General features: G+C 35.0%; 4 protein-coding genes across 4 annotated transcripts; 2 read left to right on the top strand and 2 right to left on the bottom strand.

Annotated features, from left to right (window-relative positions):
- LOC117922095 (mavicyanin-like) lies at positions 1–1,291 on the bottom strand. The gene is made up of 2 exons (XM_034840116.1): positions 615–1,291; positions 1–510 (listed from the first exon to the last, which is right to left on the bottom strand). The coding sequence occupies exons 1-2, from the start codon at positions 814–816 to the stop codon at positions 149–151; spliced, it is 564 nt and encodes a 187-aa protein (XP_034696007.1). The 5' UTR covers positions 817–1,291; the 3' UTR covers positions 1–148.
- Positions 1,292–1,425: 134 nt separating this feature from the next.
- Positions 1,426–12,584, bottom strand: LOC117922094 (probable inactive ATP-dependent zinc metalloprotease FTSHI 2, chloroplastic). The gene is made up of 12 exons (XM_034840115.1): positions 10,975–12,584; positions 8,328–8,500; positions 7,850–7,951; positions 7,577–7,741; positions 7,287–7,427; positions 6,106–6,264; positions 4,101–4,186; positions 3,760–3,838; positions 3,141–3,263; positions 2,656–2,712; positions 2,330–2,573; positions 1,426–1,749 (listed from the first exon to the last, which is right to left on the bottom strand). The coding sequence occupies exons 1-11, from the start codon at positions 12,338–12,340 to the stop codon at positions 2,358–2,360; spliced, it is 2,667 nt and encodes an 888-aa protein (XP_034696006.1). The 5' UTR covers positions 12,341–12,584; the 3' UTR covers positions 1,426–1,749; positions 2,330–2,357.
- An 863-nt stretch (positions 12,585–13,447) lies between these two features.
- Positions 13,448–17,439, top strand: LOC117922778 (probable disease resistance protein At5g63020). The gene is made up of 2 exons (XM_034840993.1): positions 13,448–16,285; positions 17,122–17,439. The coding sequence occupies exons 1-2, from the start codon at positions 13,525–13,527 to the stop codon at positions 17,124–17,126; spliced, it is 2,766 nt and encodes a 921-aa protein (XP_034696884.1). The 5' UTR covers positions 13,448–13,524; the 3' UTR covers positions 17,127–17,439.
- Positions 17,440–21,333: 3,894 nt separating this feature from the next.
- On the top strand, positions 21,334–25,689 carry LOC117921452 (probable disease resistance protein At5g63020). Its single transcript, XM_034839312.1, has 2 exons — positions 21,334–24,196; positions 25,432–25,689. Exon 1 carries the CDS (start codon positions 21,434–21,436, stop codon positions 24,104–24,106), a length of 2,673 nt encoding a protein of 890 aa, XP_034695203.1. The 5' UTR covers positions 21,334–21,433; the 3' UTR covers positions 24,107–24,196; positions 25,432–25,689.
- The last annotated feature ends 1,643 nt before the right edge of the window (positions 25,690–27,332 follow it).

The raw sequence follows: 27,332 nt of genomic DNA, 5'->3' as shown, positions 1-27,332 counted from the left end.
TTAATTAACAACTCCAAATCATAACTATAATATATATAAATGATCAATTAAACAAACAATGTTTTCAAATATAATCAGCAACTCAAATGCAGAAGATCATCCCAGAACTCGAAATCCAATACAATTAGCACAGAAAAACTAAGTACCCTTATACCAAACCCACAAGGTTGGCAATAAAAGCCATTAACAAAGGGACCAGTGTTGCAGAAACTAGCACTCCAGAGCTTGAGAGCGGAGATGGTGAAGGAGAAATTGGAAAATAATTTCCGGGCGGTAAGGCAATGGCCGGAGGAGACTGTGAGATTGGGTGCAGAGCCATGACGCTTATGACCAATCGCTGGCCGCTCTTGCAATGCTCAGGATCTCCGCTTATGAAGTAGAAGGAACCTGGCCTTTCTAGTTTGATAACACTCTTCCCGTTCTTGAATGAAGAGATGGGGCTGGAGCTGTTGCAGTGGTAGAAGTCCCATTTATCCACTTCAAGAAGTGAATCATTCTTGTATTCAAATGCTGTACAAATCAGGAAAGGATCACCAAGCATCAGAGAACTACCACTGGTTACCCTAGCAATAACAAAAAGAAAGAGAAGGTAACCCATTTTTTCACAAACTCACAGAGAGAATCTCCGACTTGAAACCTGTTCCTTTTAGCCCACTGCTCATACATTGCAGTCTCGTTCACACCGGGCTTTCGCCAGCCCTCACCATCTCCGACCCGGAACTCCGTCGCAGCTCCGGCCGAAGAGTTCATGGCAACGAGGACGATCAAAGCGGTGAACAGAACACTTAAGGAAGAAGCCATGTTGGTGTTCTTCATTCTTTTTTTTCTCTCCTGGAAGAAAGGTTGAAGCAACGTCTGTGAAGTGGAAGCGTGCCACAAGTGATGTGTGTGATTCAAGCAAACGGGAGTATATAGGAATATGGGTTTTTGAAAATTTGGAACGTGGGTGGTTACAGAAGTGGAGGTGGATCGACGTGGCAGTTATTTTGGTAGTTAAATGGACCGTTAAAGTGTGGTTGTCGTCCAAGGACATGCAGTTTTGGATTTGATTTTAGGAGGTGAACGTCTGATATGGCGCCAGGCTCATGCAATTGGGGAAATAACAAGTGACTCAAAAGATGACTAATCTTCCCACGACTCAAGATTACTCGAAAGATAACGGGAAAAAGCCTTTGAAATTGCATCAGTGAAACTTGTACCATGGCATATAATTTTTGGCTATTTCCCTTGTAGAAACATAATTAATTTCCATAATACATCTACCACCTAACCCTTTTTTAATCACCCAAACATCACAAAGATTCAGCTCCTCTCATCTCCGAGGGTTTAATTGAAGCATAAACATATCATAATGACCTAATTTGTTTTCACCATTCCATTCAAGAAGCTAAGGAAACCCAATCAGATCAAAATTGGCATATAATGTGAAGATCGAAACAACATACCACATGTAACCTGTGTTCCTCGTATAAAATCAATTGAAACTGTGTAATATGATTACAAAATCTCAGTGCCCAATTGTTATGATTAGGGCAGAGCAGAATTGAATTCTGAATCAAATCGCATTTAGATGACCACCTACTTATGCCCACACTGTGAATGAGTTTTATTTGGCAGCGATGGCCTTGCTTCCTCAGTATCAAGCTGTATTCTTCCTTCAGAACCGAAGTAATTTGCCAGGTCTAGTTCAACATGTTGACTCTGCTTTGGACGAAAAACACCAGGTCTCAGTTTATGGTGCTAACCATGCTGCAAACATATCAGCCAAAAGCATACATAAATCCTTGTGAGAAACCAAAACATCCATTACACCTTCAACGTGACAAAATACATACTAACATAGAAAGAGAGATTTTAGGCTGCCATGATCAAATAAAAAAGAAGCGACAGAGAGGTTAGTCGCAATGATTAGGTTAACAGGTAAAACTTGCAAGGGTTGGCAAGAATAAACTGGAAATCTGTATTTCAGATTTCCCTTACACCTGGTTCTGTTTTCTATCTTTTACAATACATGCCAGGAGAGGAAGAATACTATCTGCAAAGGTGAAATTATGAATACTATCTGCAATGCCCAATGAATGGGCAGGGAAACATGACTTGAAGTTCACATAATAAAAGTTTTGCCAAGATGGATTTGAACCCTGAATAAAATGGACAATGAAAGACCTGAAATGAGGTTTGCACATTACCAAGCACGAAAACAAATGTTTTGACCCATGCACAAGATTCTAGGTCAGTATCCCTACAGATTGAATTAGCTAAACAATATCAAAACTTAGTAAACCTTAAACAGAAGATAAGAAAATACAAAGACCAAAAGTTTAAGCACCTGTCAGATAGTTCTCTTGGTACTGTGCTCAAATGTTCTTCCCTACTGCTGCCTCTCTCTGGTTCATCATCCTTTCTTGGAATTGTATACGCTTGGCAGCCCTGATATCAAGAATATTAGGTGGCATAGGTTTAAGGGAGCCATGCACCTCAACTAGGCGAAAAAATTCTTGCTTGGTCAGACTTTTCTTCTGGACAAGTTCATCAACCACAGCATCCATGAGTTTTCGATTCTGCTTCAGGATCTGAAAAGGGAAATATTGATTTGTATGGAGGAAGAATACAAAAAGTTGCAATTGCATGTTTCTTCCACGTAATATAATATACCTCTTTTGCACGTTCATAACAAACTTCTAAGATCCGCAATGCCTCCAAATCAATATCCTGATGACAGAATTGTACATCATAAAGTGCATCATATGTAACCATGGCCACAATTGGTAATTGATAGTAGAAACAAGATTCTTTTTTCCTTTTTGCTCATCAGAAAAGAAACAAGATTTTTTTATAGAAGAAACAAGACTTGTTTTTTCTTTTTTGCTTATCAAAAAAGAAACAAGATTTTTTTTTTTTTTCTGGATTTTTCAACAGCTTCAGAAAATTCAAAAGTTCAAGGGAATTTCCATATTTTTCCCACTTTTGCTTCTAGCTCTCCAGTTTGTGAATTACAGAGAATTATCCAAACATGCAAAGTGGAGTTTAAGTAAAGAATGGAGAGGAAATAGTGCTGCCATTTATCAACTTCAAAAGAAAATTCAAAATTTCAGCAATAGAACTAAAAAAATTGCAGGACAAAGTTGGAAGTGGCATACATTAATTCGATCCGCAACCCAGAAGCTAGATAACCCTTGATGTTTCTCAGAAAGGCCACCAAGAACAAAGGTCCTTGCTGCTGATCTAGCATTATCTGCTGTTTCAGCCCATATGGTACTCAACTGGAATATTTCAACACATATTAGGGACATTTCAAGTGCACCAGCTTAGACTAACATAACCAGAACAGAACAAGATGCTACGACTCCAAACACCTATGTTATGTCTTCTGAGAAACAACGATGTTCAACACCCATGAAAAACCACATATTGATCATATCTCAAAAACAAGCAAAATGCAACTAATGATGTTAGAATGAACGAAGAGAATAGTAAAGCACTAGTTCTTCAGAGCAAGAATGATCACATGTCAAAATCAAAACAAGAGTATTTGAAATAATCCCTCCCAACAATCAACAGATTTTTTAATTTCTTCAAAATATTTGCTACCAAGTTTCTAGCTTTACTTGAGAAAATGGTCCAATTATTCAACATAGGAGGGGGTCCAAAAAAATGGAAAGCCTGATTCTTGCCAAACAATTACTATTTTCTGCACAATAATCTCCCTTTGAGGAATATGAAAGACATTATACATTTGTATAAAAATTGTCTCCTCACCTGATCTTCACCATACCAAATCTCATCAGCAGCACGCGGTGCTAGTTGAACAGTGATATGATCCAGGAGGGATTGCCGACTGCATAAGACCAGGAAAATGAAGGAAAAAAACAGAGGTTGAAATTTCAAAACAGCCACTAATGCATCACAGATAATTTAAGTACTAAATGCAAGAGCACTGATTGTAGAAACATTTCCTTCTAAGGTCAGTGCAGTATTGTATGACCATAACCAGTTATTATTAATAATTACTTTTGGCAATCTTGACTTTCTTGGTAAGCATAATCTTATAACATGTCCAAAAGAATGAACAAAGAATTATGGATGTGAAAAGGCCATACCTAAGCATTCCTTCCTTAAACTTGATGTGATCCATTTTCATCCGAACGTAACCCAATTCCCTGCCAGCTCTGGGAGAAATTGTGACCTAATGAAAGTAATTTTAGTAAGATGTGTTGTTACCATAAAATGATTTAGGATGCACAATGTAATGTCAAGTAAAAATGATTTCTAGGAACCATAAAGCCAAAGTTAATGAGGTAAATTTTGGAGCACCTAACCAAATAAAAACCAATATTTCAAACAAAGTGTTACTTGCAATGCAGTTTCTCAAGAATAATTGATCCCTGTTAGTGTAATTAAATGCATTAGGAAGTTTATACCTGGAGGACCAAAGTCGAGGGAAATGGACCAAAAGGACAATCAGAAAGTGTTAATCTTTTAAGATACCTTAATACAAAAGATACAGACAAGGTGCCAAAGACACCATGATACTCATCTTCAGTATGCCCTTCATACACTAAATTGAGATTTTATTTAAAAAATACAGATAAAAACTAATGTAGCTTTTCAAACCAGATGCAAATAATTTTCTTTATGTTAAATCATTTTATTTGCTATTTCTACTTCTACTTTGAGACTTTGAATCAAGGAGACACAATTGAACTTGATTCACCTTTTATAGTCTTATACTAACGATTTAGAGGTGAGTACATGAAACCTGCTTTACAAATCTTCTACATCTAGGACCATATTTTCAATTAAATACTAGGTCAAAATGTCTTTTCACTACCTCACTATTGTTCTTTAGCAAAGCTGTCAACTTGAACCATGTCTTTGCAAAGCTGTCAACTAGAAACATATCCCTCACGACTTTTGCAGCAACTGGTCATGGGTAATGAAGTTATATTTAATATATGCCTATCAGTATATATGAACAAAAAGGTCATATTTAAGTGGTGTAGGGTAGAGAGCCAGATCATATCACTTGGGGTTGTACAATATTGATTGCAGTCTTTCAATCAAGGTTAAGGTAACAAGGCTTATGTTGAAGGTTAGGGTTAAAACTTCATAGTATAAAGTACAAGACACAAGGAATGCTTTCTGCTGCATGTTGTGGACCATTTATGCCAACCAAGGCCCTAAGGTTTTGCTAGAGAAGTATGTTTCCTTTGGCTTCTAATTCTCCCACTTTTCATAGATCTTATGTACTTGTAACTCACATTTATTCTTTAATAATTCATCAAGTTATAAAAAGGAACTAGAATGGTGAAAACTTCACAACTTAAAGTTCCCTCTCAAATATAGCACATAGCCTCCTTAAGTAATTTGTCAGACTTCTACATATATACTTCCTTTTTGTTAGCATCCCTGAAATTTGAATGTTTTGTCAAAATTTATGTGCAATTTATTTCATTGCTGGGGGCAGCACATCCAATAATATCAATATATAAGACCCTTGTGACAAGCATGGAATACAAAAAGAAAAGTGCAAGGCTTTGTACCAAGAGAAATGCATCAATAAAACTATTTTAAGACGTAAAGGCAGAGACTGGCAGAAATGACAAGGTTCCATATGTTTAAAAGATTTTCCTAATCATCTCTCAGATCTTCATGAAGTTCATTGATAGTTGTTTACCTAATCTCGCAGTCCAAATATCCAACTAAACAGTATTATAATGATTATAACCATGGAAAATATGCCCAAATAATCAAGGAATATATAACAGCAACATCCATTCCAGCATGCAGAAGTTCTAAACTAACTGGCCAAAAAGTCTAGACATCTTCACTGAGCAATGTGATGTAGAAAGGCATTTAAGAGAATAAGAAGCATTAAGAGAAAAGAATGAGTCAACTACATTCCTTTGCAGGTCTAATACTAAGATAAGACTTTAACATGGGTATAATTCAGTCTAAGTGTTAAATATTCTTCAAATATACAACAATTTTTAAATACCAAAAAACCACTTCAACAAAATAAAATGATAGTGTGCCTGTGGCCAAAATTGAGACAAAATATGCAAGTAAATGAATTAAAGCATATAGTTAATGTGAGAACCATACAAACTCAATATTTTTTAGATCAGGAAAGTTCACAGCTACTACAGCCATTGCTGCTTCATTAATAGCTACTTGCTTCCACATCTCAGGGCTTCTCTCCTTTCTATCCAGCATTCCTCTTTCTTCTATTTGTGCCGCTTGTAATAAGTCATCGGTTGTAATCTGCACAAGCGCACAAAAAGGAAAAAAAGGGGCAAGCCAGAGACAGTTAATTAACAATGTAATTAATAACAAGAAGAAAAGTTCTGAACCTAACAACCAGAACCCCATAGCATCTCATAACTAGACATGGAACATGGAACCCAACAATTAAGAGTTTTTACCTAAAAGATTGCAGTTAGAAATTAGGGTATAAAGCAACTATCAGCCATCTGATTAAATCATGTTCATTTGTGTTAGATGAGAAAGAAAGTGAAGACTGGAAACCAGATGGTTAAAAGTCATCTGATCATTCTGATTTTGAAATAGGCAATCCTCTGAGTTGCAGCCAATCAGTGACTGGTATGCATCTAATCATAGTCTTAAGGTCTTGTATTTCAAAACTAGGGCTAAGATAGAAAATGTTTCCCGAAATTAGATGATCATAAACGAATGGTATGCAAATTTCAATAATCTGTTTAACTTACATGAGAATCATAGTTAAAAATCTTAAAGGTAGATATTAGCTCTTGGCTCTAAAACAAGACACAGCAAAGCAGAGGCCTGTTCTAACCGTGCCAAAAGGCACAACAAGAATAAATGTTGAAAAAAAAGGTTGATACAAATTATACTTGCTAAGAAATATATTTTCAATGTAAATAAATAAATAAAAATGAATAAATTAATTAATTAATACCTTATACACAGATGTCTTAGAAATACACTAGACAAGAAGCATGTTTTGAAGATTTAATTTTTTTCTACAAGAGACATAAGATGGTGAAACCAATAGCTCAACTAAGGTTTTTGTTCAGGAACTCTTACGAATTGCCTCCACATTAAGATTTATTGCAAGTTTAACTCCTTCCAGCATATTGTAGAGTATTCGTCATTTAAGTTCCTATTTCTAGGACTGTCGTCTTTTTTCTTTTCTTTTCAGAATTTTTTTTTTCCATAGTAAGATTTGCCTTCTTGTCTTTATGAAGACACTAGGAACATTATGAGAAATAAATAAAGTTCATTCATCTGCAAGATTTAAGTATTACCTCACTCCTTCCATCACGCATCATGTTTATGGCAGCAACCTCAATAATGTTGGCTAGCTCTGCACCAACCATTCCATCAGTCATACTACCAACTGCCATATAGTCCACATCCTCAGCCATTGGCTTCTTTCTAGCATGAACCTATAACCAGGAAAAAGAAGCAACATAACAAAATATATCATATAAGGGCTTGAAACTACATAAGGAGAAATTACAAAATGAAAGTCTTGCAATGGCCATATAAACCATGGCAAGATGCATACACAGACTTATTAATGACAAAAGATGACCTTCAGAATTTCAATGCGTCCTATTATGCCAGGCTTAGGAATATAAATTTTTCGATCAAACCGTCCTGGTCTCACAAGTGCTGGATCCAAAATATCCGGTCTATTTGTGGAGGCAATAGTAATCACGTTTCCTCTCCCTTCAAATCCATCCAAACAAACAAGAAGCTGAAGAACATCACAACATTGAACATAAATGCTCAACTTGAGACTTCTTTAAATGAAAGAAATACTGGTAGTACAAAAATCATAGAAGTTGAATTTGCCCAAGCCAACCTGATTAAGAGTAGCATCACGTTCTTGTCCGCCAGATCCCTTGATCAAACCACGCTCCCTACCAACAGCATCCAGCTCATCAATGAAGACAACAGATGGAGCCTAGCAAATCAACATGATAATTTTTATGTCAAAATTTGTCCTCCAGCAAAAACATCTGAGAACTTGAAGAAAGCAGTCAAGTTAAATGAGAAATGGGAAAAATAGCAAAAGAGGTAGAACATTAATTTTGCACAACAAAAAACCATTTTCGATTGAAAAGCAGGAAACCAACAAGAAGAAAAAGCTTATTCAACAGTCTGTACTGAGTGCTGCAATAAGGTAACATAGGATGGTGACACTGGAAATCATATCACTAAGCGGAATTGAACATCAACCAAATAGAAGTAATCTTATGTTATGGATGTTTATTTCAGAATGCATGAGAAATTGAGAATAGAAAGGAGAAATCAAAGAAGCAGCTGAAAAGAACAATTACATTTTCCTTTGCTTCTTGGTAAAGTGCCCGTACACGAGAAGCACCAACCCCAACATATATTTCCACAAACTGAGACGCAGAGATGGAGAAGAAGTTCACACCTGCTTCACCTGCCACAGCTTTTGCGAGCAAAGTCTTCCCCACCCCTGGAGGGCCACAAAGAAGTATGCCCCCTGATAAAGCAAAATAAAATAAGACAGAAATTTCAACCAAAAATAAGCCATGTATGGAGCATTGCCAGAATGAATGGCCATGTAACACAAATAAACTGAGAATTAAAGGAACTTGAGGCCTGGCTTAACAGGTAAGGGGTTGGGGTGAAGATGTGGGCATTCTAAGTTCAAATTCCAGTGGTGACAAATAAAGGTTCACTGCAAACCCCAAAAAATTTAAAAATTAAATATTAAATTAAAATTATAAAAAAAAAAGTGATATAAGTACATGCACATACAAATATATTAATCTCACTCTGTTTTTGTTTCCACTCATTATTTGTCCAAAATCAGCCCAACAAATTTAATTTTCTCACATAAATGCTCTCACATGCCAACATCCCATGATGATTAGAAAGACAACAGTACATAATGCCTATTTAAAACTAATGCCTATTAGCGAAAGGAAAAATAGACCCACACGGAAATAAGAGGACAAAAGAAAAAACTCAGAAAATTGGAGATACAAAGTACAACTGAGGCAAATAAGAACTTTAAAGATGAAAGTTTTAAAGAGGCTGGTTGTTGTTGAGGTTTAGAAAATAACAATTAAAAATATACAGATTATAACTAGAGAAAGGATAAGTTCCAAATTTTAATTATATCAAGATGCTTCAAATAAAAAAGTTGTAAAATTAAGCATGAATGGGAACATGATATAGGGATTATAACTTCAATAAAGTAAGAAGTAGGAATACAGGTGAAAACTAGTGGGCAAAAAGATAAAGCAAACTTTTTGTTGGTTCTCTATATATCAGGCATCCATTACAATGGTAAGCTTGGCATCAACCACAAGATTACAGGAAGATGAATGAAGAGGGGCAACGCTATTTAGGTGTTGTGTGGTCAAAAAAATAAAATAAAAAAAAAAAGGAAAAAGATTCTACGAAGTGTATAGGGCACCATACTTTCTGAAACAGAATGTCAAGTTGTAATTGCGATAAAATGACAATAGCCAACATTAAGATTTGGAGATGAACAAGTGAGGTTACCAGGTAAGACAAGAAAGAAACATACTAAGATATGGATGCATTCCTTTGAAGGTGATGCACCACCTTTGAAGGACAAGATCAAAGGAAGCTGTAGCATCAATTGAGGGCAATATAAAGGAAGTCATAATGGATAGTTTGGTCATGTCTACCAAAGAAATTTGTTTACTCCAAGAGATTGAAGATGCTACAAGCACAGTAGGAAGGTAAAAGAAAAGCAGCCATGACTGCACTGAAATAAGACATGATGGTATGATGATTTAACTTAAGGTATGACCCTAAATGGCGTGAAGGGAAGAAAAGTATACAAGTAGCTGAACAAGTAGCTTACAGAAAGCTTTATTGAGTTTCGTAAAATAAATCTAAATCACAAAATACCAAAGTAGATTATCCAACATCTATTTCAAGCAGGACATAAGAATATATATCTGTAATTACTTAAAGGTGTGAGGGATTATACAGTGTGATATTTGCTCTACATCCATCATTCACTTCTATGCGAAATTCTTTTGAGTGTACCTTATGTCACAGGATGCTTCAAATGAGCCTCCTCATGGGTTTATATAGAGCCCAGGAAGCTTCTGGAAACTCCTAGAGCCATCTACACTAAGCTATTGGAGGGAAGAGTGTGGAAGGTTCTAGAGATGTCAAGAGATGTCCACACATCTCTACACTATGGTGGAAGGCATGAGAGGAGTCCAAGGCTTTCTAGAGAATTCTAGAGATCTCTTGTACATAAGGTTGTACATAGAATTGTGTAGGGTATTTTAGAATCTTTTTGACTTGTAAGGAACCCTCCAAGGTTCCAGAGAGTTCCATTGGTGCCTATAAATAGGTGAGGGTCTCATTTGGCCAAGGCACCGTCCAAAATCACTTCCTAACCAATCAAGTGAGCTTCTAAGCATTGTATAGCTTCCTTTGAAAGCAATAAAGCTTCCATTCTTTAAGAGTCGCCTACTACGCCTTCTCAAGCTTCCGAGTTGTGAGCATCTTAGCCTAACAAGCTAAGCATTGGAAGTAAAGCCGACTTAGCAAGATCAAGCGTCTTGACTTGTCTACGTGCCGCACAAGCTTAGGAAACGACTAAGTCCGTGACATAGCTACCCTCCATCTTTAGGCATCAACAGGCAAACAGGATCTATCTTGTTAAAGCCTAAAACATTTGAAATAGAACTACTGAACTTGCAGTTTTCCCATGAACCTCTTCTCAAATCTGATTGGGAAAGAATTCATTTAAGTAAATGATCCTACCAAGGATAATATGAATGCAATGATTCATTCAATTAAAATGCCAAATAAATTATGTGATTTAATTCAAATCTCTCATAGTCAGAATTTTAACACCAAAACACATTTGATGACTATCTAAAGGATATGAGCTGAAATTTTCACATTCTACTCCAAAATACACTAAGAATATGAAATTAATTTATTGGACAATCTAACCTGGTATTTTTACTCCTCGCCTACGATACATTTCACCATGTGTAAAAAATTTCACAATCTCCTCAAGCTCAAGCCTTATCTTCCCAAGTCCAGCAACATCGGTAAACTTCACATCCACACCTCTCTCTAAATATTGAGGGAGTCTCTTATTATGTGCCCTGCGAACACGAGCTCCGGACTTCATGAACTGCATAGCCATCTTCATGTAAGGATTCTGCTCACCTCCCACAATCTCACTCTCATCTTCCCCACCCTCAATTCCCTCCAACTGTCTCTCTAGTTCCCTCATTTTCTTCTTCTCCTCTGCCTCTGCTTTCTCAATTTTCAATCTATCCTCATAATCTTTCTTCTGCTTCCTATAGCTTAAGACAACCGTCCTATAAAATATGTAAAAGAACACAAACCCAAGTGCAGTTGCCACATTTGAGTCCGCAGCCAAATTGGCCCAAAAATTTGCCATACGTTCATATTTCCTCCTTGCATCACGCGTTGATTCCTCGTACTTTTTCTTCTTCAACTCCCTCCTTATTCTCCTCTCTTCCATCCTCTTTTGCACTCTAATGGCCTTCTCCATCATCTCCCTCTCCTCCCTCATCCTCACCAACTCATTCTTCCTGTTCCTCTTCAACTCCTCTCTCTCCCTCTTTATCTCCATTGCCCTCTTAGACACAGGCTTCGGTTTCACAAATGAAAACATATATGCCGGTATCCTGGACAAGAACCCTAAATAAGGGACTGGGAGCTCCGGCCCCTTCACTGGCGGACTATACGCATTCACACAAACGCTATCAATCTTCAACTCATCCCACATTTCCCAAAACCTCCTATCCCTCTCTACAGAGGGCACCACCGTCCTCAAAACCCTAGAATCTTCTAAAACCACCAAAACTGCCTCCGCCCTCTGCCTCAGCCCGACCCCAGGTCCACCGGGCGGCTTAATTACATGCTTAAGCTTTCCCTCTCGTTTCAAATCCAAAATGTCCGTATAAGGAACACGGTCCGTCACAACGGGAAGTCCTTCTGTCCACGATTTCAGTTCTTGGGGTGTCAGCGCTTCTGGTTTTCTCGAGGAACGCTTTTTTCCTGCAGATTTTCCGACGGCAGCGGCTGCGAGGGAGGGTTGGGGGAGAGAGGCGGAAATGATGGTGAGAGTTATGGAGAGGTTGAGGAATTTGCAAGGGTTTTGCTTCGCCTTTTTGCTTTCCATGTCGTTATCTTCATATTCTTGGGGTTGAGAAGTGGAGAAGTGGTATGAGATAATTGGTGGACGAATAGCTAAATTTTTTGTTTTGGTTCTGGTTTTGGGGCGAGAGAGAAATGGGAGAGAGGGAAAATGTGGAGAATTGAGAGTACAGTGACTGGCCATGGGACCGCTGTGGAGAAGTTTAATGAGAGTGAGAGTGATGAAGAATTGGTGGAAGCGCCATTGGAGTTGCAGAAAGCTTCGGCGGGATGTGGATTTGAGAATTAGGGCTTTGAAATTCCAAAGGGTTTTTTCACAGATGGAGTGGAGATGTGGGCTGAGAAATCAGTGAGAAAGGATCAGAGCCGGAAGTCATTCAATCAAAACGACACCGTTTTCTTTTTCCTTTCATCTGGATTTTACACTGTAAATTAACAAGTCGCAGGTGCCCTCCATAGGATTATGGAAGAAGGACTTGAAAAAACACGGAAGAAAGTATTGAGAAAAAAAAAAAAAACTTTTTTTTTATTTCACCCCCAAAAAATATAAGAAAATTAAATATAATTAAAAATTTAAAATATTTTTAAATTATTTAATTCTTATATGGTGAGAAAAAGAAAAGAATTGAATTTTAAAAATATATATAAAATAATTTATTGATTTTAAATTTAATTTTTAAATTTTTTTAATTTTCCCTCCAATTTTTCAACAATCAAACATAATCTAAAAAAAATTAATAAAAACATGTTTTTTTATTTTGATAAATAGAAGCAATGAAGACGAATGCTTTTATTTTCAACCAGTGAGGTGTTTGAGTTTTTTAAAATATGAAAAATAATATTTTAAATTTAAAAATATAAATAACCAATTTTTAAGATATGTTTCTTAAGAAACATGATATTGAACTTGTTCTTGTATCATTTTTATGTGAGCTTTTATTTTTGTTTATTATAAAAAAATCCTTCTTAAAAAAGATTAAAAAAAAAGAAAAAAAAACATTGTGCTAAAATAAATTAAAAATGAGGTCCCTTTGTGCTAATATCCTCTGGTCTTATAAAATGTCACCTAATAAAAGAGTTATCATATGATTAAAGTAGGAATTATTTGGAGATTTTTTGAATGGTTATATTGTTAAAAAATGTTTTTTAAAATCACTTTATTTTTTTCAAAATCCCCTTAAAACGGTCCAAAGTCATGGGTGCTGGAGTCCACGATAAGGCTGAACTCTTAAATGAAGTGGCCCACACTAGATTTTTTGCTTTGTGAACAAACTTCAACCATTCATTAATCTCACCTCTCAGCAACTCATCACCGATTTCTCCTCTTTTCTTCTTTCTGAGTTTTGTTTCTGTGATCTCCTACAAGCCATGGATTTTGTGAGCCCAATCCTTTATGCTGCCTCTAGTTTATGGGATTGCACTGCCAAACGTGCAGCTTATCTCACTGATCTGCAAGAAACCCTTGAATCTTTGAGAAACACCATGGAGGAGCTGAAGACCGTGGCTGAAGATGTGAAGAATAAGGTGGATCGTGCTGAGGAAGACCGCGAGATGAGACGGACACATGAAGTGGATGGGTGGCTCCACAGAGTACAAGTCTTGGAAAACGAAGTGAGGAAGATACTGCAGAAAGGTGATCAGGAAATCCAGCAGAAATGCCTCGGAACCTGCTGTCCCAAGAACTGCCGGTCAAGCTACAAGATCGGGAAGATAGCAAGTAAAAAGCTTGGTGCCGTCACTGAACTGAGGAGCAAAGGGTGTTTCAGCGATGTGGCTGATAGGCTGCCTAGAGCTGCGGTGGATGAGCGGCCAATTGAGAAGACTGTGGGATTGGATCGGATGTATGCAGAGGTTTGCAGATGCATCCAAGATGAACAACTGGGAATTATTGGAGTGTATGGTATGGGGGGTGCCGGGAAAACTACCCTCATGACCAAAGTCAATAATGAGTACTTCAAATCATGCAATGACTTTGAAGTGGCCATTTGGGTTGTAGTATCCAGGCCAGCAAGTGTGGAAAAAGTACAAGAAGTCATTCGCAACAAGTTAGACATCCCGGATAAGAGATGGAGAAACAGAACTGAGGATGAAAAAGCAGTAGAAATTTTCAATGTCTTGAAGGCAAAAAGGTTTGTGATGCTGCTAGATGATGTATGGGAGCGGCTTCATCTCCAAAAAGTGGGGGTTCCTTCTCCTAATTCCCAAAACAAGTCCAAAGTAATATTAACAACCCGTTCTCTGGATGTTTGTCGCGATATGGAAGCTCAAAAAAGCATTAAGGTTGAGTGTTTGACAGAAGAGGAGGCCATCAATTTGTTCAAGGAGAAGGTTGGAGAGACCACTCTAAATTCACATCCAGATATACCCCAGCTGGCTGAAACTGCTGCTAAAGAGTGCGAAGGTTTACCACTTGCACTCATCACTATTGGGAGAGCTATGGTCGGCAAGAGCACACCACAAGAATGGGAGCGAGCCATACTAATGTTGCAGACTTATCCATCAAAGTTTTCAGGTATGGGAGATCATGTATTTCCGGTCCTCAAATTCAGTTACGATAACTTGCCAAATGACACCATCAAGACTTGTTTTTTATATCTTGCTATATTCCCAGAGGACCATGTATTTTCTTATCAGGATCTTATATTCCTTTGGATTGGAGAAGGGTTTCTGGATGAATTTGTTAGCATAGATGAAGCATTAAACCAAGGGCACCACATCATTGAGCATCTAAAGACAGTATGTCTATTCGAGAATGGTGAATTTGATAGTGTTAAAATGCATGATGTCATTCGTGATATGGCTTTATGGTTAGCTTCAGAATATAGGGGCAATAAGAACATAATCTTGGTAGAAGAAGTTGATACTATGGAAGTTTACCAAGTTTCAAAGTGGAAAGAGGCACATCGGCTATACCTGTCGACAAGTAGTTTGGAAGAACTCACTATACCACCATCTTTTCCCAATCTCTTGACTTTAATTGTTAGGAATGGAGGCCTGGAAACATTTCCGAGTGGATTCTTCCATTTCATGCCGGTTATAAAAGTTCTGGATTTGTCAAATGCTAGAATAACTAAATTACCTACTGGAATTGGTAAATTAGTTTCATTGCAATATCTCAATTTGTCAAATACAGATCTAAGAGAATTGTCTGCGGAGCTTGTGACTTTGAAAAGACTAAGATATCTTATATTACATAGTTGTCTTGAAATAATTTTTAAGGAAGTAATATCACATCTCTCAATGTTGAGAGTTTTTAGCATAAGATTTGAATATATCTTGTCAAAAAGAAATGATATTTCGTCACCCACAGACGAGGAGGAAGCCAAATATTCAAGGAAGGATGATAAGGCTATTTATTTACATGAGGATAATAAAGCATTATTAGAGGAGTTAGAAGGGTTGGACAACATAAATTGGGTCTCTTTGCCCATTGTAGGTGCTCTGTCTTTCCAAAAGTTATTGAACTCTCAAAAATTACAAAATGTTATGAGGTGTTTACACCTTTGGAACTTGGAAGGTATGAGCATACTTCAATTGCCAAGAATCAAACATCTACGTAGCCTTACAATATATAGATGTGGGGAGCTACAAGACATAAAAGTCAATCTAGAAAATGAGAGGGGTAGACGAGGATTTGTAGCAAATTATATCCCAAACTCAATTTTCTACAATCTCCAAATTGTATGTGTTGATAAACTTCCAAAGTTGTTGGACTTGACATGGATTATTTACATCCCAAGTCTTGAACATCTTTCTGTACATGAATGTGAATCCATGAAAGAAGTGATAGGTGATGCGAGTGGGGTCCCTAAAAATCTTGGCATATTCTCAAGACTCAAAGGTTTGTACTTGTATCTTGTACCAAATCTAAGGAGCATCAGCAGACGAGCTTTGTCATTCCCTTCCTTGAAAACCCTCTTCGTGACAAAATGCTCAAACTTAAGGAAGCTGCCATTGGATTCAAACAGTGCAAGAAACAGTTTAAAGACAATTGAAGGGACACTGGAGTGGTGGCGACGTTTGCAGTGGGAGGATGAAAGCATTCAACTCACTTTCACTCCCTACTTCAAAGAGACCTCGTGGTTGGGAAAAAATGAGAAGATGACCTTCTTCTCCCATGCTTTCTCAGGTACTGCCTTCTTTTTTGAGACAAAGTTTCAAATGTCTCATGTGTATTCATGTTCACGTTTTTTTTTTTTGTTATAAGTGGATAAAATTTATTTTTATTTCCACTTTTGTTTTAATTTTTTTTTTTGTTACCTCACGCATTACTCACCCCAATGAATTTAGTTATAGTTTAAAAAGAAACTATTAATAAAACTCCAAATAAAATAACTTTTCTTAATGTTGATCCTATTTTCTCTTTCCATATCCTAAAATACATGTTTGTAAAACAGATTAAGGCATAACTTTTGGATCCAATAACATACTTGATGCATCATTAATATTATCTCAATCTTTTTATTTATTATTTGTTCTAGAGACAAGGACTTAATATTTTTGTCTTTTGATTTTTTATTTTTACAATGAAACTTAATTAAAACCATCGCTTACATGCATATTTATTTTCAAAATTATTTTACTCTTGAGGAATTTAGACTATGAAAATACCTACTTTGGAGAATTATTATGAAAATGCTAAAAATGAACTTATTTTACACTTTGTCTACATTATCTTAACTTGGGCATACAACTCTAAAGAATTTGGATTAGTTGTTTGTTTATGGGTACACATTTCTAAATATTACTTCAAATTTTGAATTAATTTGTTTACATTTTCATTATATAAATTGTAAATAACTCTAGTTTACACATATCCTTTGCAGCTACTTATTAGAATCTGTTATGATTCATAACGTTCATGAATTGTTGTTCGCATATAAGTTAAATATTTAGATTCACTTAATTTTTTTTTATTTAGATTATAGGCCATGATCCAACTTATTTGTGTTTTTGTTTTTGTAGGATAAGATTTTGAAGAATGGTCGGACTCAACTGAAACTTCTTGCAAATGTTTGAATTTCCGGATGCTAAGTGTGCACAGGGTGGATTGCAGAAATAAACATCCAAAGAGAAAAAAATAAAAAATAAAAAATCCTTTGTGCTTATATTGTGTGTAAAGATGAGTGAAAACAGCTCTTGTATATTTGGATTGTGTGTAAGGTGCCATAACCATGAAGCTACTGTAATTTTTATTCGCTTTAATTGATTGGAGTGCTTGTATTAAGAATGACAATTTCTCAACTTGGGATTTGAAATAAATTTTAGGTAATACTTCACCAATCGAGTTTTTAAAAGCACATACATTAAAGGGGTTAGAGCTTATGTCCTGCCATCTCATGATATATTTAGAGAATTTCTAGTTTATATTGTAACACCTTAAGAAATGAGCATGCCTCAGTACTCTTGCCCTTTAACAAAGTGTTGTCAACATTTTCAATTATCATTTAAAATGCATGGGCCCACGGGTTGATTTGATTTTTTCTTTTTTCCTTTTTAAAAAAAAAAAAATTCAAACAAGCAGAGGATTAAGACCATAACCATTTATGCCATGTTGACTTTGATTATGCTTATATATACACATATTTATGTCATCACCAAACAACAAAATCATAAAGCTATAAATTTAATAAAATGTGAATAAAAATTGTAAAATATAAAGTTAATAAAGAAAAAATAAAAAAATAAAAAAATTATATTTCACTCTTTAATATATAATTGATCTTTTTTAATAATAACATATTAATAACTTTTTACTTCATAAAATACAAAATATTGATACATTTGTATTTTATCATTTGTTCAATATGATATTATTAAAGAGAAAATGATGAAACATTTTATGTTTTTTAATTATTTATATATAATTTTTTACTTCTTTTAACTATTTTTAGTTGTATTTATCAATGATGGAATGTTAGAATTTTATTTCACTCATACTGATTTATTATCCTTTTAATAGAAATTAAGGTTATATGATGATACATGTTGGAAAAATTAGGCTAATCCAACCTATGGAAATCACCATAAAAGGAGGGGGGGTGAAAAGGGTGATGGTTTTTTTTTTTCCAAATTTAAACTATGTGAATATAAGAGACAATCATATGCAAGTATATAATAAAACAATATAAAGACAATTGAATATAAAGTAAAAGAATAGGGAAGAAAGAATGCAAATTTTATAGTGGTTTGGCGCAACTCGGCGTACATCCACTCTCCTTTAACTTCAATCCCAAGCTTGAGGTTCCACTAATTCAAGACTTGCAAACCAAGACTTCAAGCAATACAATTGGACTATGGTTTCAATCCATCCTCTTGGACTTTTGACTCCAAGCATCCTTTACGCTTCTCAAGAGGTACCCCACTCTTGGACAACCCCTCAAGTGATACTCCTTACTTGAGAATTCTTAAGTGATACCTTACACTTAGATTCTTCCTCTCAAAGATATACAAATAATTTCACAAACTCCTAGTATAAAACTTTAGGCTCAAAGATTGAATGATGCACAAAAGATATGTAAGTTTTAGAACAATGGTGCACTCAAAAACACTCTTCCAAGGCTCAAATATATTCAAGAAAGGTTTGGGAAGGTTAAGCTCATAAACAATGAAGATTTGAAGCCTTTTTATAGAGGAAAAAAGTCAAAGTCGTTAAGGGTTTGACCGATCAAGCTGGGGGTCGACTAGTTGACTAGTTGTTAGCATTTAATGGTTGGCAGGTGACCGTTGGATCTCAACCGGTTAATGTTCATACCTTGACCGGTTAAACAACTATTCTGGAAGAAAGAGAAGATTTTTTGCACCCCTCGACTGGTTGAGTTGAGGAGTCAACCGATTCCTCATCCGGTTCAATTGGTTGAGCCATTTTTTGCTCAACAACCAACTTTTTCAACTTAAAACATTTTAAACAAGTTTGAAAAACATTTGACATAAGGTTTTAATTGAAAACATGAAACATCCAATTTAAAACAAAATAACTCTTGGATGATTTTGGTGCATAAATAAAGAATGTAATGCATGAAAATTCTAGTGCACCAACAACCTTACAAAAAGATCTTATGAAGCTTGGGTCTTTGAGGTCGTCTTCTTCTTCATGATTTCTCTTTGGCTTGATTTGTCTTTATGATTGTCATTTTGGAAATCTTCTTGCCTAATCATACTTGAAATATAATCATTAATTCTAAACCTTATTTTGTTATCGTCAAAACCGAGATTAACCAAACCTTTGTTTCACAATATATAATTTAGAAAATTGGATGATTTTAGATATAGATTATTGATCTTGTTAATATCAATCATGATATGATTTTTTTTTTTAAAATTGACTTCATACATAGATCGTAGAAATATTATTTACTTTTTAATTTTATTAAATAAATATAAGTGGATTAGAATAAAACCCAAACAAGCATATTATATCTTTAATCTATAAAATATCCTTGAATCTTTCATAAATGCCATGGAGAAGATGAAAAACATAATTGAATCTTTCTATCACTTCTTTACAAGAGTACAATTGACTATACATTCAACTAAAATTTCTTCTATTATCGTTTTGTGTTTTTGTGTTCCTTGTGACCTTTTCACAAATTTTAACCTGGGCTGAGGGACCAATTGTTATGTCAACGAAGGTATCAAAGTAAACATATTAATGAAAAAAAATATAAAATAAAGCAATCCAAACGCAAAAGGAATTTGAAGCTCTTCCCAACAATAAATGTTGGGAAGTATCTAAAGTTCGACTATTGAATGTGTATGGTAAGATCAAGGTCATCAAATGAGAGTATAAACAGATAAAACCAAGGTATAAAAGTACAAATAAATGTGATTAGAATATTAAAAAAAATATTTGAAGATGTATATGTGTCACCACCTAATTGATGATGTCTTTCGATACCTACAGAAAAAAATACACTTTAATACGATAGATGGATCCTTAAAAATATTCTCCAACTTACTTTCTATTTTTTTTTAAAATAAAAATAGAAAACATCTTAAACAAAAAGACTTAATATTTATGTCTCCTTATTTTTTTTTCCCAATGAAAAATAATTACAACTATATGGGTCCCATGCATGTTTATTTTCAGAATTATTTCATATAAATATGAAAAATTGCTAGCTTTAAAGAATCATTATGAAAATATTAATTTTCATTCTTGATTGAAGATGGTAATGGTGAATCCATTTTCAACTTTGTTTACATTCTTTTACCTTGGACATTTACTCCAATAAAGTTGGATTAGTTTTTGTTCATGGGTACCTATTTCTAAAGATCAATTCAAAGTTCACTTAATATGTTCACATTTCATTGTAGAAATCTCTTGGTAATTTCAGTTTTCTATCATATTTCTTCATCCATCATAATATGATATGGAGACCATAAATAAAACAAATAATTAATAATTTGATTTTAAATTGTTAAATACTTGATTAAATATGATAGTTGAAGCAGAGTAGGTAAGGGGAAATAATAGATTTGGAATAGAAGCTTAATGAAACTGGTGAGTAGTGGAGTACTCAGTACTTTGCATTATTGAAGTAATGTGGGACAGGAGAATGGTAGTGGCCTTATCTCTTTCGCCACCATTAATCAAGATTGTGGGCCACTAATCACCATTATCAGATGTCATTGCACAGCACAACGCCTTCCAAAGGATTGCATATTCAGCTCCATTAATAACCAATAGCCTCCCTTGATCGATCAATCACTTCAAAGGGATGAGGAGCAGTCTGATATATTGAAATGCTAAAGCCCAGAATAATCAGATCCATAATGTGATCAGGGACTCAAAATAAGAAGCACTCTGGAATCTTGGCATCAAACTTTTTTTTCGTTTTGGAAAGTAAAGTCCACACGGCGAATTGGAATTCCTTCATCAGGGAGATTGATCTGTTTTTGACAACCACAAGTGAAGAGCTAAAACTCTGACTAATTAATCACACCCAGAATGTGACCAGGGACTCATAACAGGAAACACTATGGAATCTTGATATGAAACTTCCTTGTCTTTTCAGAAAGTAAAGTCGACACTCTGAAAAGAAAATGATAATGCGTGGAAAAGCAGCCTTTGAATAAAATTATTGAAGTTATGTCGGAGGTGGGGTCAGGGGTGTCTTCCAACAGTGTAACTAGCAATAATGCGATCACCCATATTGGAATTCCTTAATCGGAGAGATTGAACTGTTTTCGACAACCACAAGTCTTCTCTGCTCTCCGACTTTCTCTTCTTTTCTTGAATCTCACCTCTTGTTTCTTTCATCTCTCAAGGCAAGGAATGGATTGTGTGAGCCCAATCTTGGATGTTGTCACTCGCGTATGGGACTGCACAGCCAAGCATGCAGTCTACATCAGGGATCTGCAGGAAAATATGGACTCGTTAAGAAACGCAATGCAGGAGCTGAAGAACGCATACCAGGATGTGAAGGGAAGAGTTGAACTTGAAGAGCAACGGCAAATGAGGCGCACAAATGAAGTGGGCGGCTGGCTCGATAGCGTCCTAGCCATGGAACTAGAAGTCAACGAGATCCTGGAGAAAGGCGATCAGGAAATCCAGAAGAAATGCCCTGGAACTTGTTGCCCCAGAAACTGCCGGTCCAGCTACAAGCTTGGGAAGAAAGCGAGTAAAAAGCTGGGTGCTGTGACTGAATTAAGGAACCAGGGACGCTTTGGCGTTGTGGCTGATAGGTTACCTCAAGCTCCGGTGGATGAGAGGCCGATGGAGAAGACTGTGGGCTTAGATCTGATGTTTACAGAGGTTTGCAGATGCATCCAAGATGAGGAGCTGGGAATTATTGGGTTGTACGGTATGGGGGGTGCCGGGAAAACTACCCTCATGACCAAAGTCAATAATGAGTTCATCAGAGCGAGCAAGATCTTTGAAATCGCCATTTGGGTTGTAGTATCCAGGCCAGCACGTGTGGAAAAAGTACAAGAAGTCATTCGCAACAAGTTAGACATTCCTGAAGACAGATGGAGAAACAGAACCGAGGATGAAAAGGCAGTAGCAATTTTCAATGTCTTGAAGGCACAAAGGTTTGTGATGCTGCTAGATGATGTATGGGAGCGGCTTCATCTCCAAAAAGTGGGGGTTCCTTCTCCTAATTCCCAAAACAAGTCCAAAGTAATATTAACAACCCGTTCTCTGGATGTTTGTCGCGATATGGAAGCTCAAAAAAGCATTAAGGTTGAGTGTTTGACAGAAGAGGAGGCCATCAATTTGTTCAAGGAGAAGGTTGGAGAGACCACTCTAAATTCACATCCAGATATACCCCAGCTGGCTGAAACTGCTGCTAAAGAGTGCAAAGGTTTACCACTTGCACTCATCACTATTGGGAGAGCTATGATCGGCAAGAGCACACCACAAGAATGGGAGCGAGCCATACTAATGTTGCAGACTTATTTATCAAAGTTTTCAGGTATGGGAGATCATGTATTTCCGGTCCTCAAATTCAGTTACGATAACTTGCCAAATGACACCATCAAGACTTGTTTTTTATATCTTGCTATATTCCCAGAGGACCATGTAATTTCTGATCAGGATCTTATATTCCTTTGGATTGGAGAAGGGTTTCTGGATGAATTTGTTAGCATAGATGACGCATTAAACCAAGGGCACCACATCATTGAGCATCTAAAGACAGTATGTCTATTCGAGAAGGGTCAATTTGGTGGGGTTAAAATGCATGATGTCATTCGTGATATGGCTTTATGGTTAGATTCGGAATATAGGGGCAATAAGAACATAATCTTGGCAGAAGAAGTTGATACTATGGAAGTTCACCAAGTTTCAAAGTGGAAAGAGGCACATCGGCTACACCTGTCGTCGACAAGTAGTTTGGAAGAACTCACTATACCACTATCTTTTCCCAATCTCTTGACTTTAATTGTTGGTCACCTGGAAACATTGCCAAGTGGATTCTTCCATTTCATGCCGGTTATAAAAGTTCTGGATTTGTCAAATGCTAGAATAACTAAATTACCTACAGGAATTGGTAAATTAGTTTCACTGCAATATCTCAATTTGTCAAATACGGATCTAAGAGAATTGTCTGCGGAGCTTGCAACTTTGAAAAGACTAAGATATCTGCTATTAGAAAGTAGTCTTCAAATAATTTTTAAGGAAGTAATATCACATCTCTCAATGTTGAGACTTTTTAGCTTCCGAATTCCATATTCCTTTTCGGAGGAGGAAGCCAATTATTCAAGGAAAGATGATAAGGCTATTTATTTACGTAAGGATAATAAAGCATTATTAGAGGAGTTAGAAGGGTTGGAGCACATAAATTGGGTCTCTTTGCCCATTGTAGATGCTCTGTCTTTCCAAAAGTTATTGAACTCCCAAAAATTACTGAATGCTATGAGAGATTTAGACCTTTGGAACTTGGAAGGTATTAGCAGACTCCAATTGCCAAGAATCAAACATCTGCGTAGCCTTAACATATATAGATGTGGGGAGCTACAAGACATAAAAGTCAATCTAGAAAATGAGAGGGGTAGACGGGAATTTGTAGCAGGTTATATCCCAAACTCAATTTTCTACAACCTCCTCTCAGTAAATGTTCGTCAACTTCCAAAGTTGTTGGACTTGACATGGCTTATTTACATCCCAAGTCTTGAACGTCTTATTGTACAAAGATGTGAATCCATGGAAGAAGTGATAGGTGATGCAAGTGGGGTCCCCGAAAATCTTGGCATATTCTCAAGACTCAAAATTTTGTACTTGTCTTTTGTACCAAATCTAAGGAGCATCAGCAGACGAGCTTTGCCATTTCCTTCCTTGGAAACCCTCATCATGAGGAAATGCCCAAACCTAAGGAAGCTGCCATTAGATTCAAACAGTGCAAGAAACAGTTTAAAGACAATTAACGGGGAATCAGAGTGGTGGCAAGGGTTGCAGTGGGAGGATGAGACCATTCAACTCACTTTCACTCCCTACTTCCACAACTAGAGCCTATTTGAAGAAATCACAGAATGGTGGAGAGAAGCTGCACTCCTTCCCTCTCCCACCCCTTTACCTGCTTCTCCCACGCTCTCTCAGGTACTGTGGACAAATTTTCAAATGTCTAGCATGTTTTCATTGTTTATTATTTTTTTTCTGCTAAGAATTTGTTTTATATTGGAATTGGTAGGGTATATTTTCTTTTTTTTTCTTTCCTCTGGTTTTATTTTTTATTTTTTCCTTCCTCATATGTTACTCATCTTAACAAATTTAGTTATAGACTTATAGGTTAAAAAGAAAGTATTTATAAAACATTATATTTTCCTTTTTTTACAGAAAAAAAAAACAAAAAAAACAAAATAACCTACTTTTTCTGGTGGTCATCGTATTTTGTATTCTCAGATCCTAAAATTCATGTTTGTAAAGTTGGTTAAGGAAGAACGTTTGGTCCAACAGGTACTTGATGCATCATTAATATTAGCTCAATCTTTTTCCATTTACTAATTTTTCTATTTGTTCCCATAGTCAAAGTCTTCTTTCAATGAAACCTAATCAAAACTATTGTTCCATGCATGCTTACCTAATCAAAACTATTAGTCACATACATGCTTATTTTCAAAATTATTTTACCCGGAGTAACTTAAACTATGAAAAAACTACTTACTTTATAGAATTATTATGAAAATTTTCAGTTGCATTTGGTTTAGAAAATGTTGTCTAGTTTTATTTTTTATTTTTACTTTTCGAAAAAGTTTTTTATTTCTTATTTTTCTTTTCTAAAAAAAATGAGATTATTTAAAGAAATTAAAAAAAAATAGAAAAGCAGAATGTAAAAGATTGTGAAAATAAATATGACTAAAATTTCATATAATATATTTGTTATGGTATGAGATATACTATCATAAATGATGACATTACTAATTTTCATGATGTATATAATTTGATATCATATATATAATAATTTTCTACATGTTATTTGTCACTTTATTATTTTGTTGCATTTATTATTAATTATTATTTTTTATTTTAAAATAGTTTGGAAAAATATTCTAATATGATTGTAATTATTCAAATAAATTACTACAATATAAATATATATACCCTCGTAATAATTCATAGTCTACACCTATCTTTTTCGGTTATTGGAAATTTTTATGATTGATAACGTTCATGAATGGTTCCTTGAATTTAATCTAAATATTCAAATTTACTTCACTGTTGTTTAGGTTTCAGAATGAAAAGCAGTTTTTTCTCAGATTTCATTGTAGCATATTTGTTCTTCAACTTAGATGATAAGCAAATGATCCACCTGATTTGCTATGTTGTGTTTGTAGGACAAGTCTTTGAAGAATACTTGACTCAGCTGAAACTCCTCGCAATTGTTGGATCACTGGATGCTTTGTGTGCATAGGATGGATGGGTTGCATAAATAGTCATTTAAAAAGCCAAAAAAAAAAAATATTGTATTTGTATTGTGTGTAAAGTTGAGTGAAAAATTCTCTTGTGTGTAAGGTGTGAAGCTACTGCCCCTCAATAAATGTAAGACATCTAATTTTAGGTATCTAAAAGTTGGTCTTGAAACTATCCTAAGGTGGTATTTAAAATGAACAGTCATAAGAAGAAGATGATTTTACAGGTGGACTTGGTTTTTGAAACAAATTTTAGGTAATATTTTATTATATGTGTTTTTGAAAGGATATAATTTAGACGGGTTCTAGTTTATGTTCACTAAAAAATATGGGTTGAGCTAGTAGGTCAAAAGATTTTGGGCATGGGCATGCCTCAAAATCCATGCCCTTAAAATGTGCCATGGAAATATGGAAGAAGATGTCAAAATCCTAACTAAATCCATTTTGGTTTCCATGAAAATAAATATTTTATTCTTATTATCATTTCTAATCTATTCAAACACATTAATTAAGAAAAAAAAATAAAGTTTTGTTTAGCAACTATTTTTAATACCAGCTTTAAAAATCATTTTAAAAATGTTTTACAGAGTAATAGTCCATTTGATAGTGATGTTAGGAAGCACTTTTAATATTCTTAATACTTGAAAATTTTCATCATTCGAGTGCTAAAAATATTAGAAATGTTTACTAGAATCACTTTTAAATGCACTCTAAATGTGTATTTGAGAATTTGAAATGTTTTTAATATGATTTTTACATTATTAATATGTTTTAAAAATAAATTTTATATATAATGTTTTATTGTAATCATTTTTTAAAACAACTATCAAAAAACGAATGAAAATAATTAAAAAATATTATTTGAAAACACAATTTTTTGTTTTAAAAATAGAAAATTGTTTTATATCGTCTTGTTATCATCAAACGTGTTTTTTCTTTCTTTTTTTCTATTGTCTTGAGAACAAAAATGATTTTCAAAAACACTTATGAAATATAGCCTAAATTTTTCATTTTCATTCTCTATTATAGCATTTTAATCATGCCCTCAACGAAAGAGAAAATAGCACCAAGCTCCACCAAATTATGTGCTGCTGCACTTCAAGTTAGGAATCATGTTATCATATAAAAGTATCATTATTTTTTGCAAATATTTATATAAAATGCAAATTATATAATTAGAGAAGTATATACAATGCCAATCATATCATTGAGAAGTATTTGGACAAATTTATTTAGAGTATAGGCAATTTTGATTTAGAAATTGATGAAGCGTATGAATAGGGAACTGTTATAGTCTTGCTGCAGTGTTTTCTCAGTAATTTCTTGGTAGCTTAACCTGATCCATCATAATATGATATTGAGACCAAAAGTCAAACAAACAATTAAGAATTTGGTTTTAAATTATTAAATACAATTGATTAAATATGATAGTTAGAGCATAATAGGTAATACGAAATAATAAATTTGGACCATAGGCTTATCATTACTGCAAATGATCATATGAAAGAACCTTTAGTAAGGGCCTTGGATGACCAAGTTGATCTTTCAAACAAAGGCCATAGGCCTCATGCTATTACTACTCCACTGTCACTACCCTAAAAATTTCAAGAATTAAAACGATCCAAATTGTTTCTATATTAAATTCATTAACATGTAACGAAAAAATCAATATATATATGTGTGTGTATTTTTATAACATGAAAATCATTTATACATCAAAGTCGTCATCAAAGTCGTTGCATTGACCAACAGTTAGTTTCAATAAGTGGGTATATGTTAAAACTTAATAGTTATTATTTTATTACTTAATTTGAATTTAAGTTAAA

Source organism: Vitis riparia, chromosome 9 (genome assembly GCF_004353265.1).
Source record: "Vitis riparia cultivar Riparia Gloire de Montpellier isolate 1030 chromosome 9, EGFV_Vit.rip_1.0, whole genome shotgun sequence".
Classification (NCBI taxonomy): domain Eukaryota; kingdom Viridiplantae; phylum Streptophyta; class Magnoliopsida; order Vitales; family Vitaceae; genus Vitis; species Vitis riparia.
This window is presented reverse-complemented; position numbering and strand designations above follow the sequence as displayed.

Excerpts from the sequence above, each read along its gene's own strand:
- LOC117922095 (XM_034840116.1), bottom strand. The coding sequence starts at position 816 with ATGAAGAACACCAACATGGCTTCTTCCTTAAGTGTTCTGTTCACCGCT. Across the intron at positions 511-614 it reads TCAAGTCGGAGATTCTCTCT|CATTTGAATACAAGAATGAT; the intron begins GTGAGTTTGTGA and ends TGATTTGTACAG.
- LOC117922094 (XM_034840115.1), bottom strand. The coding sequence starts at position 12,340 with ATGGCCAGTCACTGTACTCTCAATTCTCCACATTTTCCCTCTCTCCCA. Across the intron at positions 7,742-7,849 it reads GTGATGCTACTCTTAATCAG|CTTCTTGTTTGTTTGGATGG; the intron begins GTTGGCTTGGGC and ends GATGTTCTTCAG. Across the intron at positions 4,187-6,105 it reads ATCTAAAAAATATTGAGTTT|GTCACAATTTCTCCCAGAGC; the intron begins GTATGGTTCTCA and ends TACTTTCATTAG.
- LOC117922778 (XM_034840993.1), top strand. The coding sequence starts at position 13,525 with ATGGATTTTGTGAGCCCAATCCTTTATGCTGCCTCTAGTTTATGGGAT.
- LOC117921452 (XM_034839312.1), top strand. The coding sequence starts at position 21,434 with ATGGATTGTGTGAGCCCAATCTTGGATGTTGTCACTCGCGTATGGGAC.